The 15,076-nt window shown below is 43.3% G+C and overlaps 1 protein-coding gene and 3 non-coding genes across 6 annotated transcripts in view; 1 reads left to right on the top strand and 3 right to left on the bottom strand.

Annotated features, from left to right (window-relative positions):
• Positions 1-15,076, top strand: part of arhgef10la (Rho guanine nucleotide exchange factor (GEF) 10-like a) — a 117,646-nt gene that overhangs the window by 4,681 nt on the left and 97,889 nt on the right. For all 3 annotated transcript variants that reach the window (XM_061687071.1, XM_061687072.1, XM_061687070.1), the window contains exons 2-3: positions 7,153-7,407; positions 10,513-10,540. In XM_061687071.1, coding sequence (XP_061543055.1) covers positions 7,158-7,407; positions 10,513-10,540 — 278 coding nt within the window. In that variant the 5' untranslated portion in view covers positions 7,153-7,157. The remainder of the gene's footprint in view (positions 1-7,152; positions 7,408-10,512; positions 10,541-15,076) is intronic.
• On the bottom strand, positions 6,727-6,799 carry trnat-ugu (transfer RNA threonine (anticodon UGU)). Its single transcript has one exon. It is a non-coding gene; the product is annotated as a tRNA-Thr (tRNA).
• trnat-ggu (transfer RNA threonine (anticodon GGU)) lies at positions 9,185-9,257 on the bottom strand. Its single transcript has one exon. It is a non-coding gene; the product is annotated as a tRNA-Thr (tRNA).
• Positions 14,949-15,021, bottom strand: trnat-ugu (transfer RNA threonine (anticodon UGU)). Its single transcript has one exon. It is a non-coding gene; the product is annotated as a tRNA-Thr (tRNA).

The following is a 15,076-nucleotide window of genomic DNA, read 5'->3' as shown; positions in this document are numbered from 1 at the left end:
CCCTCACAACACCTCGGTTATATTTAAAGAGATCTAACAAATCCTGCGTGAGGCCTATCAGGAAGAGTATATTGTTTCTCAGGAGAAAACTTTAATATTTTACTTTTGATGTTATTTTATTATTCATCTGTCAGGTGATGAAGTACAAGGACACTAGAAAAACAAGTTACGGTACAACATCCAGGATCATGTCAGTTTTGTCATCTTTAAGAGCATCTTAAGAAGAAGACATGCATTTTTTTCGTCTGTCTTTCTGTCCGTTTGTCGGTGTGTCGGTCTGTGTACATCGGACGGTTGCCGCCAATCAAGTATGTGCTGCTTACCGGAAGCAAAACGGCAACGCTGCTTCCCTTTTGGTTCGGGGACGCGGGTGCCTCGACAGCGTCTCAGACGTTGTAATCTGGCCGTCACTTGAAAGTGGCTCCGGATCTTCGGTCAGCCGAGCTGATCAAGTCATGGGTGGAGAAACTCGGTGTGACGGCGGTTAATACGTAAATGAGCCAAATTGTTACGTCGCAAAATTCAGAAGGGTTCGCTCCCAGACACATCAGAAATCGGCAGATAAAACATTGACTTGAATGTTTGCGTTCACACTTGATGAGTGGGCAGGCACTTCAGAGACCCAACCTATTTGCATACAAAAATTCAAAATTCTGTTTTCCATAATACGCCTCCTTTAATGCTGCTCAATCAATATAATAGTTTTGTTATCTTAGGCAAGGTTAATTATTATTATCATTTTTTTTCGGTGGAGCTGTTCAGTACAGTCCGTCACCAAGTTTTGTTCAGCTGCGTGACCTGTTGGACCACTTTGCTCTGCAGCGTCACTCCACTTATTACCACATTTGCTCCACAGTGGGGGGGGGGCGGGGGGGGATTTATTTTTACTTTTTATTTTTTTGCAGTCGTATCTAGGTCAGGAAATGGGTGTGGACGAATCGGTTTCATTGTCCATTCTGTCATCCTACTCCCCCCCTCAGAAGAAGAATAGCTTTTACTGTGTTCACTCCCGGGGCTCTTTGTTTTGTCCAAGCTGGAGTCCTTTTATGACTCATCCAAAATCCTTTCATCCCTGAAAAACCTGCTCGGACTACCTGTCAGCTTGATTCTTCAAGCCTACCTTTAGAACCTCTCCAAAGACTAGGTCCGCATGGATCTGGGTCGATTTTTAACACTTATTTTCTTCCCACATCAAGTACACCTCACCTTGGGCCTGTCAAGCGCAGACCCAAGCAATGGGTGGCGCTACGACCCTATATTTGGACACATACTTGCCATTTACTACTCCTGGATTCACCGATTTGGGAAACGTCCGTTATTCGCTGAAAAAATATTTGCAGTTTTAAACTAAAGTAAACTAAATTAAAGCCCTTTAGAATCTAAAAGTATATTTTTTTATATTCTAAAGGAATATTGGTGCCATCTTGTGGAATTTTGTTGCCTACGAAGTATGCTGACGTGAGTTGAGGAGCTTCATGTTGTGCTTTGGCACCATCTTGTGGCATCTATAGGCAATTCTAAACCTTTTTAGGGAGGTGTCCATTGTTCGCGTTTTTTTGCTTTATCAGGGGGAACGTTGTATGAACTTTTTTTGTTGTGCTTTTGTCTAAATAAGTCTAAATAAATCCTATGGTTCCACTTACCCAACATTTGATGAGTTAGGGCAATGACCGTGTGCTTAAATCAGAGGTAAAAGTAAAACGCAATAAGATAACAGTGGAAAGAAAAGAGTTTTCCAGCAAGTTGTCATTTTTCTTCTGTGCAGCACTAGAGTTTGCATGTGGGCAAAAAGGCCATAGAAAAATATACGTTTGTAAAAATAGGTGTTTGCGGCCTGAACTGGACTATGTATTGCGCGCATATCTATTCTAGCTGTCAAACCTCACGTGCATTCCACTGCAGGCTAGGGCGGTTCACCCCAGCAGAAGCATCCAGAAATTAGTCAGCGAGGCTTGGGCACGAGGACGTGTCAGAGCTCGTCGTCAAAAGCCAAAGCGACAGGGTTGTGTACATCAGAGCTGGAATCAGTCACGTGTCGACGTCGCGGATACGACTCGGGGAGGGAGGCGTCGTATCGTAGCGTCAATCGTGTTTTAATGTAACCTTTGTGATGGGATAAACGTTCGAAAGTGATGGATAGATAGAGGTGTACCTAGGACTGCGTTTTGTTTGACAGTGACAGACTTGATTTGCTTTTTTGGCTCCAAGGTCTGATCAAACCTCTGTTTTCATTCCCGGGCGCGACTGTCGCCATGGCAGCCAAGCTACCATGTTCCTGTGACATTATAGCCCTTGGGTGATATTTGTTTTTGTCCAAGTATAAGCAGGAAGTGCTGAACTAAATTGTTATCTACCCCTGTACTTTTGTAATTCATTTATTTTCCACACTGCTTATGTAGGCAAGTGGAGCCTCGTCTTCAGCAGGGCAGCGGCAGACTACAGCGTCGGACCAGTCAATCACAAGGCATCAATTTGTCATGACTTCTGTAAAATGTGTGCCCATAAAGTCAGCCGATGTCAGTGCCGAGCACGGTGAGTTGTGGAGTCCCTTTCGCGTGAGAGTTTGTGAATCAGAGACTTAATGGTGGAGCTGGCATTTATTCGCCTGTGTCTTTCACATGCAACCCAATGAAGTGGGTTGAATTTCTTTCGCTGTTTCCCTTGCACACTGCCACCTTCCCAACTCCCGCAGTGGGAAAAACAGGACGAAGCACTTCCTCCCAGTTTAGGTAACTGGCGGAGTTTATGACAGGAGGACGGAATGAAGCACCTGTAGAAATATTAAACGTCTAAAATGGCTTCTGTTTTACACAAGTTTTCTTCAAGAGCTACCAACCATGACCATATCTGATGTTTAAACTGTTGGCGCGAGTTTGATGCACCCGAGGACAAAAGTCTTTGCGCTCGACTTATGGCTGTGAGACCGGGACATTGACCATTGACCATAGACATTTACTGGAGACGTCGGCACCAAATCCCTGTCCCGAAATCCTCTTTCGCGCAGTGTCTGCTAGACTGGTGAATAAGAAATCAGTAGAGCCTTTCCCTTTCACACACACGACATAGTAGAGCCGGACTTTAATTGCAGTCATCTACGAAAGGGGGAATACAAGCATAAATGATGACCTCTCGGTCTGACCTTGACAATAAGATCTTTAGCTTTGAAATGGTCCTTGAAGTGGAAAAAAAAGGGTTTCGCTAACTACTTTTGAGTGGTTCTCAAGCAAAATCCCAAGCTTTCTATTGTTAGACCTGACTATGGAGCTCAAAGGCCCAATGGGGTGATTGATCTTTCTTTGACACCTTTTAATGGTGAAGAGGATTGGACAGTGAAGAGGATTGGATACTTATTCTTTTGCCGATTCACTAAAGGAGCAGTAGAGCTATCTATCAGTTTATAACAAAACTAGTATGGGTCCCAGCACCGAACCCTGAGGAGCACCACATGACACACTGGGCTTAGACGTTATGTTGAGTGGACTCAAGCAGACATCTCTCCTAGCTGCCACTGTCCATATTGTGCAGGTTTCGAACCTTAAAATCCCAGAGCCAAAGGTTGATGCTGCTTTTATTTTGGAATCTTTGTCTATTCAGCCTCACACTGTTTTTCTCCCACAAAGCAGGAAACTGTGAGACCTGGACAGAAATAAGTGACCTTAGATGTAGACTGGACTTTCCTTCTGTACCAGAGGAAATCCTCAGGCACCGGGATGACTTGGACCTCTCTTCATCTGTTGATCCGTAGGAAAAAAAAAACCTTGCTCAAGGGCTCCTGCACAGTGTTCAGGAAGCAGACCAGCATGTCCCACAGCAACCACTTTTCAAGTGTGGCCCTATTTGACAGGATTGGAAACTTCCACCCTCTCATGTCCAGCTAAAAGTTGGTTCTGCTTTTATTTTTGGACTTTTCTTTTCGCCTTTGCCCCACCAAGAGGAAGCGTCCTTCTACTTTCACACGAGTGGCATCAAAGCGCAGAGCTCACAGCCGTGGCCCAAATGACCCGTGAGCTAATGGGTAGCGCAGTGACGAATGAAGAAACAATGCTTTTCACCAGGCCCGCCAGAGTTTCTTTCCCCACAGAAGGCTCATTGTTGGCGGCTGGAGAAACTCTGAGGATGAGACCAGCCGTGGAATCTCATCTGCTTGTAAACGGAAGCCATTTCTGAAGCCAATTGCACTCTTTGCTTCACTGGGTTTTATTTGATTGAAACACATGACGGCCACACACATGTGGTGATTCAGACTTCAAAGTGGTCCCGCAAAACTCTAAATTGCACCGTCGAAAAGCAATATTGGGACGTTACCAGCGCCATAATGAGAACGTGACAGATATTTAGATGAAGCAATAAGTGCTGACGGCAACAGCTTCGACTTTTTGGTTTTTGTTATTACAAACGACACGCACGTCGTTCTGGCGTAGGCGCCAAAGAATGCCTGTGCATGGGAGGCGGCTCAGCGCTGATTAAAATGCAAAGCAGATGCGGCGGTCTCACTGGGCGGAACGCTAACATGAAGCGGAGAAGTCGTCGCATAGCATCACCGTTTTGGAGAGCGGAGAAACAATTAGCAGCGTGTATATTGGAGTTGTAAACCGCAGTCGCAAGGTACCGAATAGTAGGATTGAACCACAAGCCTTTATTTTATAGTAGGGGATTGTTCCACCATATTGAATTGTACAAGGTTAATGTTCCATTGTCCTTTACCAGCTCATAAGCAAGGGCTATTTAGTTAACCCTCCTCTTATTTGGCGAGCCAAATTGTCCCATTCTTGTTAAAAATGCAAAAGAATATAATTTGAAAAAGTTACCCCAATTTTATTTCCTTTTTTTTTTTAAAATTAATTATTTGTAATTATTGATGAAATTATTTCTCTGGGTGAACCCAGAAATTGATGCGATTTGAAGTATGACTAGTTGTGCCTTGAGATATGAGTTTAATTCATTCTGTGACCACAATCTACTTACTACAAACACTTGTATCTCGAGTCCTCGTTCACCATTGAAATGAAAACAAATGTCATCATTAATCCATTGCAGCTTCTCTGCCCAAAAGTTTTTTTAAAATGCGTTTTTCAGTAATAAACAATGCTATATAATATTGAACTGTATGAAAACTAATGACATAATTCAATTAATGTAAAGAATTTTCAAAGATTATTCCGATTTTTTTTGCTTGAATTCAATGAACATTTTGCTTCTCCTTCTGGTGTGTGCATTCTGGCCACCCGGGGGCAGTATAATACAGACGGTGGTCACAACTCAGTAATATTGGTTGTTCTTCGCAGAGGATGAAGAAAATATGTCTGGGAGTATTGTTATGTTGTTCGTCTACATGTTTTGCACCACTGTTTATGTTCAAATATTTATTGTTTAAGGGGTTTCTAACACAGAGACACCGAGGCTATTTGTTAGCCCCCCCCCTATGGTGTTTCTTATCATGTGTTAGTATCAAGCTAGCAGAGTTACGTCTATGTCTCTAATTTGGTGAGTTTGACAGTAAACTTCACTTGGGAGTGACAACAAAGAAGCTCAAAGGCTTTTTTTTGAAGAATTGTGCCAAACTGCTACGTAATGTGAAGTGAGCTGAGTTCACTGCCACCATAAAGCGCTCACATCAAAAATATTTGCTCGCAAGTCAAAGCAAAAAAAAAAAAAAAAAAAAAAAAAGACGACAGCTCATATCTTGAAAAACTTTTGTCGGGTCCCTCAAGGCATCTCTTGTTAGTAACTGCATATCCAAGGCAAACACAATTAAATATGCAATAATGTTGAAAAATACATTTTATATATTTATCAAAACTCCAACAATCTATTCAAATTGGTAGTAATCAATGATTTCACAAAGCTTCACAAATGTTCAGTATGCGCACCGCCAGTGAACATCAACATTAACACATCTGGCAACGGTTTTTAAATATGAAATAAAATGCATTATATGTCTCCTTTCAACGTAGTCTTTACACGTGGTTAAAATTTGACATCATTAGAGCGAGGATTTGCTATCTAATTAGACGAGGAAATGATGTCAATTTGTTTGGGACACCCTGTCTATTTTTTATGACTCAACATGCAGTGGGTCACATTGACCAAAGAACATTTTTGGTGTACCAAAAACAAACATAACTGGGGGGGTTATAACTGTAAATCCAGTCCAAAATGATTTCTGCAAATAATAATTAAGATGTTTTATATTCTAACAAAGGCCGTAACGATTCCCTTTGACCATTGGCGCTCTCTGGGCACTATCGTTAGTGGCTGTGGGTACGTCTTAATTAATCCGCCGCTAAGATGCGCCGAACCTTTTGATTCAGCTTACAGATTTGCCAATCACCACATGTCACACTAGTGTTGCTCATTTTGTAGTCTTACATTCTACTCATTCTACATTTTGTTGAGCAGATTTAGTCATTCCAAAACTTCCATGTCAACAACCTGCTGGCTGTTGTGCAATGTTATTAACAGGCCATTTGATCTCAAAGGTGTTTTATATGATTTTGTTAAGCAGCTTAGGACATTCCGCCCCCTGCAATCTGTCTGCCTCGCCAGTTAGCTCGTTTCACTAATGGCGGAAATACTGGCTTTCTTCCTGTTCTGCCCAAGGTTTCGCTGCTCTGAGTGATGTACGCGTCTTCAAAACAGCAGGCGAAGCTAGTCGTTCCCAACGAAATAGTATGGTGCACAAGTTTGGGTGGTGATCACAGAGTGAAGTGTTGCTCATTAGGTTAAAGGCCCCAGTGAGAGTCGAACTCACGACTCCTGCGTTACAAGAGCAGTGCTCTAACCGCTGAGCTACGAGGCCTCGCTGCCTCGTAAATTGTCTTTGTATCACAGGTTTTTTAGGGACCGCCACAAGGGAAGCTGAGAGACTATAAATACAAAGATAATTACCATTTTAAATGATAACAAAAACCTCACAAAGGTAAGCAGTATCATCATTAGTGAGTAGAAAGGCCCCAGTGAGAACTGAAATCACGGCCCCCGGTTTACTAGACCAGTGCTCTAACCACTGAGCTAAGAGGCCTTCTTGTCTCGTATTTCGTCACTTTGACCTGCGGAACGTTACAATGCGAAAGTTTTATTTTTTTTAATCTACGTGCTGACCAGGTATGGCTTCTAACGTTTGATCCCTCGAAATGTATGCGTCTCCTTTAGGGGCCATGTCTACCGCCTTCTCTCAGCAACTGCCAAAGCAGTACAAGGAGGCGGAGGAGGAGGAAGAGGATGAGGAGCAAGGCGAAGAGTTTGTCTTTGACGACAACGAGGACGAGGATAAGCCCCCGGAGGACGATCGAGGGGTCGCAGGCGACTCGCTTCAATTGTCAAAGCCGGAAGTCCCAAAGACGTGCGAGGACGCGTCGCAGGCTGTCAAAGACGTCATGCCACAGGAAGGAAGTGCCAACAAAGATGGTGAGACATTCCTTACCAGCATATCGGACCTTCGTTACCGGGGTCAGCTGCCGTTTGTTAACAATTTTGTATGGATGAGAACCACACATGTGCTGAAAATGTTTAGTAGAGGTTTCTTTCTTTTTTTTTTTTTTTTTTTTTTTTTTAAGACCTTTTCTGATGACTTAGAAGACAAGTTTATGTTTATGGTTAGAGGTTAAGGGTTAGTGTTTCGTAAGGTCAGGTTAGGGTAAGGGTAAGGGGCTTTGGATTTGGATGAGTTAGGGTTAGAAGAGTCTAAACAGGAATAAACTAAATCAACCATGCAGCAATGTCCTGGCATCACCTCAATATTATTTTTTTAATCATAAAATATTTGCATAATCAGATATTCTGGGATTTTTATTGACGAGTGTGATCACTGCGATGTGGCATTTTCAGGACGTTAATGGGGCAGTAACATTTTTATGAATCCCATCTTCTGGGATTGCCGAGCAAGCGGCTTTTTTTGCTCGCTACTTTTCAGTCAAGTAATATTTTAGAGCTCATAAAGACGAGATCACAACTGTGATACCACGTTCAAATGCTGTGTAGCGGCTATTCGCAGGGGAGAGGGACCGAGCCCTGCTGCGAATAGCAGAAATCCTAACTGACACCCAACCAAACCCCAAAATATTTGTAATTGCCTATAGATGTCATACGATGGTAGTAAAGCACTTTTTTACCCCTAATGAAAAGGCCATGGCCAATTAAGAGCCAGCAGCTAACCTGAGCTCACGTCAGCCAACTCTACACTCTCATTCGCCGACTGCCATGCCACTCACCAGCCCAGGTTTCGCCTTTTAAAGTCTCACGCATCCAAATTCACAGGTACTACACTGGAATGTGAGGATGGCAACCCCAAGTGGACAGAAATAATACCTGCACCTCACATGCATATTTCGCATTGATATTGTTGTTTAATAATGCAAAATCAATTTTTATCCAGTTACTCAAATAATCGATGGGATACTCGCTATAATCAATAATAGAACAATCAATTCTAAAAATATTTGCGAGCTCGATCCCTAGTTCACTGAATTGCAAATATTTAACTTAAGCTTTTGGCCGAAAATATCAAGCTCGGCTTGGAATCGGGATGGTCGTCTCAATTAGTTTGCTGTCTAAAGAAGTGCAAAATGGCGTGGCGCCTACGGGAAAGGCGTTATTACGGCTCAAAATAGGAGTTTAGAACATTTGGAGATACTGCTCACAGCCGCGAAGGGGCACATTTTCAGAAATCTGGCATTTTCTCTTAGGTACTGAGGAAAATGCAATTTGTTACTGACTGATTCACGGGCCATGCCCCAACAAAGAGTCATTTTGTTTTAAATTTTCCTGATGTCACCCTCTGGTGACGCAAAGGGGAATTCTACTGAAGTGTAGTGGGGGGCCAGTTATGTAAGAAAGAGTAAGTACGCCTCCTCCCTTGCCAGATGACCCATGTTTACACATCAGGCGCATGATACTAGTTTCACCCGTCGTTACGTTTGTCAGATGCTGTAAAGTCATCGAAAGGAGCACACAGCTGCGCACACATCCTCGTCCTGCTTTACTACCTTGCCCTAGAGCTCCTTGGTCTTCTGCAATCACTTAGGGAAACCAACGCCTCTCGGGGTTTCTTCGGCCTTCCGTGCATGTAACGTTACGACTCCATTAATGTTGCATGTCTTTTGGCCAAGAGACAAAAGCCAAGCCAGAGGGGTGACACCATAGCAAAGGTTTTTCCTGAACAGCTAGAGTTCCGACACAAGCAGAAAGGCCCCAGTGAGAATTGAACTCACGACCCCTGGTTTACCAGACCAGCGCGCTAACCACTGAGCTATGAGGCCTGGTGATTGGGTTACCATCACTATTAAACAGAAAATTGAACAGGTTCTGGCCAGCAGCAAGCAAAATGAATGACCAAATTGACTCGAAATGATGAAACGCAACAGAAAGGTTTTCTCCCCCTTGTAGAGACTTCCCTCCCCCCATTCATACGGGCAAATTATCTTGAATTAAACCTCCTGGTGCAGTCTTATAAACAATAAAATACGCCCACACTAGTCCTCTTTGCTGGTGAACAGCTTAGATCTGGGATGTATGCTGTCGCAACGTCGCAGATGGCAGTCTGTCGCCACACTGCTCCCAAGTCATATAAATATATTGGTAAATCATTACATCCTATAAAAGGAGAAAGGCCCGGTGAGAATTGAACTCACGGGCCCCTGGTTTACTAGACCAGTGCTCTAACCGCTGAGCTACGAGGAATTGTTTTTTTTTTTTTATTGCCATGACCTTCAAAACAGCAAATTAATCTAGTTCTGGCCAGCATGACCTAAATTATCAGTAATTAGTATCACAGCAGTAAGCAAAATAAATGTTGCATGCAAGTCCTTACCAAATTGACTCGAAATGATGAAACGGTCTGGGAAAGTATCCCCCCCCTGAATTCTCTTCATAGAGATTGTTAAGTTCATATTCCTTCTGCAGTCTTATAAACAACAAAATGCACCCACGCCATTCCTCTTTGCAGGTGAATTCTCACTTGGGTTGGGTTATTCTTTCTGTATTAATTTGCTATTGTCATTGAATGTGACAAGTCAATAGACAACTATGTACACTAACCATTGAAGCTGGTTCTGCCTTCACTGCAAATCAAGACAAGGCGGTGACCACAGCGAGGATCCAAATGATTTAAAGTGTCATAAGTCATAAGTCCCCAGTGAGTGTCCCCTGGTTTCCAAGACCAGTGCTCTAACCACTGAGCTATGAGGCCTTGTGCTTGCATTTGTATCACTTTTCAAACAGCAAAGTGTCCCGACTATAGAACCAACCACACTCCTGCCCTCTGTGTACCCTTGTGTTCGAAACCGCTGCACCTTGACCACCAACGAAAGCTTATTTTTAGCCATGGGAGGCATATCTAACCATGCAAAACAAACTTCAGATACACGACAATGCATATAGACTTGATACGCCACATCAACGCTTCACTGTACTGTATTCCTCAAATGAAGCTACAGTGTCACGCAGTCATTCACGTAAATGTCATTTTCCTTCCTTTCTGCTTTTGTAATGTGTCTCTTTTCCTCTTTTTGACAGATGCTGAAGTCGCTGAATCAGACAGTGGGTAAGTTGCTATCTCAGCCGCCGATTACTAAGACGGAATAGAAAAAGTCAACATGTATCGAGCCGATGTCACAGCGTGGACGGGATTGCGACAAGTGTGTCTGTGCGACCTTTCCGTGCCAGATGGCAGCAACCTTGAGTGTGAAGTGACAGTGAGGACACAGAAGAGGGAAATCAATGCATGACTTCATCTTTGCAGTTAAATTTTGAGTCGGAATAGTGATCACACCGGCACATCCCTCACGCTGTGGTGGCTTTGCTATTTGTCATTTTCGCGTTGCATATGGCCTCCACGTAGACTCTGTTTACCCCCCCCCCCCCCCCCCTCCAAAACGTGAACTTCTACGAAGTGTGCTCAGAAACCTTTACCATAGTAAATTGCATTCCTGTGGACTTTCCTGTGCTAGGAGAAGTGGCCCAGATGTGAGTCCATTTGTGTGTAGTCTTGTTTTCCTTTATTGGTGGCGCTTACTTGTTGGGCTGAGAGATTTGTACACACGTTTGGGGTCTTGTTTTCCTATTTTAGTGGGATCAAGTGAGTACAAATGTATATACAGTGGGTACGGAAAGTATTCAGACCCCTTTAAATGTTTCATTCTTTGTTTGCTAAAATAATTTAAGTTCATTTTTTTTCCTCATGAATGTACACACAGCACCCCACATTGACAGAAAGAAACGGAATTGTTGACATTTTTGCTGATTTATTAAAAAAGAAAACTGAAATATCACACAGCCATAAGTATTCAGACCCTTTGCTCAGTATTTAGTCGAATCACCCTTTTGAGCTAATACAGCCATGAGTCTTTTTGGGAATGATGCAAGTATTTCACACCTGGATTTGGGGATCATCTGCCATTCCTCATTGCAGATCCTCTCCATTTTAGCTGTGTGCTTAGGGTCATTGTCTTTTTTGAAGGTGAACCTTCGGCCCAGTCTGAGGTTCTGAGCACTCTGGAGAAGGTTTTTGTCCCCGTACTTGGCCACGTTCACCTTTTTTTCGATTGCAACCGGTCTCCTGCAGCTGAAAAACACCCGCACAGCATGATGCTGCCACCACCATGCTTCACTGTTGGGACTGTATTGGACGGGTGATGAGCGGTGCCTGGTTTTCGCCACACATGCCACATAGAATTAAGGCCAACAATTTCTATCTTGGTCTCATCAGACCAGAGAATCTTATTTCTCACCATCTTGGAGTCCTTCAGGTGTGCTTTAGCAAACTCCACGCGGGCTTTCATGTGTCTCGCACTGAGGAGAGGCTTCCGTCGGGCCATTCTGCCATAAAGCCCTGACTGGTGGAGGCCTGCATTGATGGTTGACTTTCTAGAACGTTCTCTCATCTCCCGACTGCATCTCTGTAGCTCAGCCACAGTGATCTTTGGGTTCTTCTTTACCTGCTCACCAAGACCCTTCTCCCCCGATTGCTCAGTTTGGCCGGACGGCCGGCTCTAGGAAGGGTTCCGGTCGTCCCAAACGTCTTCCGTTTAAGGATTATGGCGGCCACTGTGCTCTTAGGAACCTTAAGTGCACCATAGTTTTTTTTTTTGTAACCTTGGCCAGATCTGTGCCTTGCCACAATTCTGTCTCTGAGCTCTTCAGGCAGTTCCTTTGACCTCATGATTCTTATTTGCTCTGACATGCACTGTGAGCTGTAAGGTCTTATATAGACAGGGGTGTGGCTTTCCTAATCAACTCCAATCAGTATAATCAAACACAGCTGGACTCCAATGAAGGTGTAGAACCATCCCAAGGATGATCAGAAGAAATGGACACCACCCGAGTTAAATATGTGAGTGTCAAAGCAAAGGGTCTGAATACTTATGGCTGTGTGATATTTCAGTTTTTGTTTTTTACTATCCATCCATCTATTTTCTGAGCCGCTTCTCCTCACTAGGGTCGCAGTATTTTTAATAAATCTGCAAAAATGTCAACAATTCCGTTTCTTTTCTGTCAATTTGGGGTGCTGTGTGTACATTCATGAGGACAAAAAATCAACTTAAATCTTCTTCTTCTTTTCCTTTCGGCTTGTCCCGTTAGGGGTCGCCACAGCGCGTCATCCTTTTCCATGTAAGCCTATCTCCTGCATCCTCCTCTCGAACACCAACTGCCATCATGTCTTCCCTCACGACATCCATCAACTTTCTCTTTGGTCTTCCTCGAGCTCTCTTGCCTGGCAGCTCCATCCTCATCATCCTTCTTCCAATATACTCACTATTTCTCCTCTGGACGTGTCCAAACCATCGAAGTCTGCGCTCTCTAACTTTGTCTCCAAAACATCGAACCTTGGCCGTCCCTCTGATGAGCTCATTTCTAATTTTATCCAACCTGGTCACTCCAAGAGCGAACCTCAACATCTTCATTTCCGCCACCTCCAGCTCTGCTTCCTGTTGTCTCTTCAGTGCCACTGTCTCTAATCCGTACATCAAAAAAAAAAAACATCAAAAAACATCAATCCGTACATCAAAAAATCAACTTAAATGATTTTAGCAAATGGCTACAATATAACAAAGAGTGAAAGATTTAAGGGGGTCTGAATACTTTCCATACGCACTGTATTTTGGATGTATGTAGCTAGTAAGGATAAGCGGTTCAGAAAATGGATGGAGAAATTTGTGGCTGCCTGTGTGAAAACAGGACTATTCCAGCTGACCAGTGTTGAAGGGGTCGGATTAAATTAAAGTTTATGCATTTTCCTACTTCTTCAATATGTTAAAAACCCTGCAAAGTGAATTCAGAGACTTGTTTCCAAATCCACATGTTTTAAGATAACTGCTGAAAACAAGTGCAAAGATTGAGAACTATGTAGTACTGAATTGTGGAGCTACAGTATGTTAAACTGTTTTTCCCCATTTCAGTTTTCTTGCTAATACGGCGCCCAGTGATGCACTTTGGTGTCCGGCATGAGCCCTCCTCCCCTTTGGAATAAAAACCCGAGCACATTGGTTTGTATCAGTGGTTATCTGGTGCAATTCTGAGTTATTATTACAAGGCCTGTTAGCTCGTGAGCTAGCTGGTGGCTAGTGCCTCGCCTTGCGGGGCTTTCCACACCAAAGTGGGATATGTTCCAGTCACCGGAGGCTTTAAGCAGATATATTTTCGCAGCTCAAACAAGGGATGTGTAGGCATAAGAAAGTTGAGAGATGACGTAGCATGCATTTTTCATGTGATTTTACACATTCAGCAGACACACCCACAGCGTTTGAGAATGGAAACAATGGCTAGATTATTTCATGATTTTTGAAAGCTCTTTTTTTAATTGCCGATTTTTATAACCATTCAAATTTGGCAAATTTTTTTCTTCTCTTTGGTGTGTCAAATTTAGAAGACATTTATTTTCATTTTTCAGTGACTTTTAAGTTAGCACTTGTTTGTTTGTTTGTTCAATGGAACCTCGATAAAACAGACCCCGATATAACGGATATCGGATAAAACGGACCGTGGGGACTGAATAATGTGTCCAATAATAGTTTCCATTTGTCACTTCAACTGCCGTTGACAAAGTCTGTTCTTTCCAGAATTGGCCGCTGTTGTTTACTGGCGCAATGCAGGCAGAGAACGGGACTGACGTATTTCCGGGTCACACACAAAAAAAGATCCAGTTCTAAAAAACGGGCCTCCCGTCCCTACGTGGCGGCCATGTTGAATGTGGAGCATTGATGTGGTGGCCATGTCATCATGGATATATCTATTGTCTATTGTAAGACTGGCAGCACAGAGAGAGAGAGAAAGCGGCATGGCGGCAGTGTTTACTGGTGGCCACAGGAATGGGATAAAAACTGCAAATTTACAAATCGATTTCAATTTTCGGGGAAGTACATAAGAGACTGACAACGATGTATGGAGACGTATACGCGTGTTCATCGCATATGATGGGCAGAACATGCAAGCTTCACCATTAGATATTTAGCTCCTATAAATTCACTGGAGAGCATCTCTCCCTAAAAATTCCTAGGGCACAAATGAGTCTTTCCTATACTGTTGGGGATCCCAAAAAAGGGTTAGAGTATTTCTTCTAAAGAAAAAGGCCTTGGTGAGAATTGAGCTCACAATCCCTGGTTTACAAGGCCAGTGCTCTAACAACCGATCCACAAAGCCTTGTGTTGGGGCACCATAACTTTCAAAACACCAAATTAAGTATTCAGAGCACCCAAAATCATGCACAAGATTGGACAGAATTGACTTAAAATGACAAAGGACCGTAATATACAATCATAAACCTACATCAAGGCCATCACAACGTTCAAATGGCCAGTGCTCTAACCACTGAGCTACAAAGCCTTGTTCTAGTGTCACCATGACCTTCAAAACAGCAGGCGAAGCTAGTCGTTCCCAACGCAATAGTATGGTGCACAAGTTTGGGTGGTGATCACAGAGATGACCCAAAAGAGAAGTGTTGCTCATTAGGTTAAAGGCCCCAGTGAGAGTCGAACTCACGACTCCTGGTTTACAAGAGCAGTGCTCTAACCGCTGAGCTACGAGGCCTTCCCACCTAGGAAGTTGTCTTTGTATGACAGGTTTTGTAGTTACCGTCACAAGG

This window comes from Phycodurus eques, chromosome 10, assembly GCF_024500275.1.
Source record: "Phycodurus eques isolate BA_2022a chromosome 10, UOR_Pequ_1.1, whole genome shotgun sequence".
Lineage (NCBI taxonomy): Eukaryota > Metazoa > Chordata > Actinopteri > Syngnathiformes > Syngnathidae > Phycodurus > Phycodurus eques.
The sequence above is the reverse complement of the archived record's forward strand: the minus strand, read 5'-3'. Positions and strand labels throughout refer to the sequence as shown.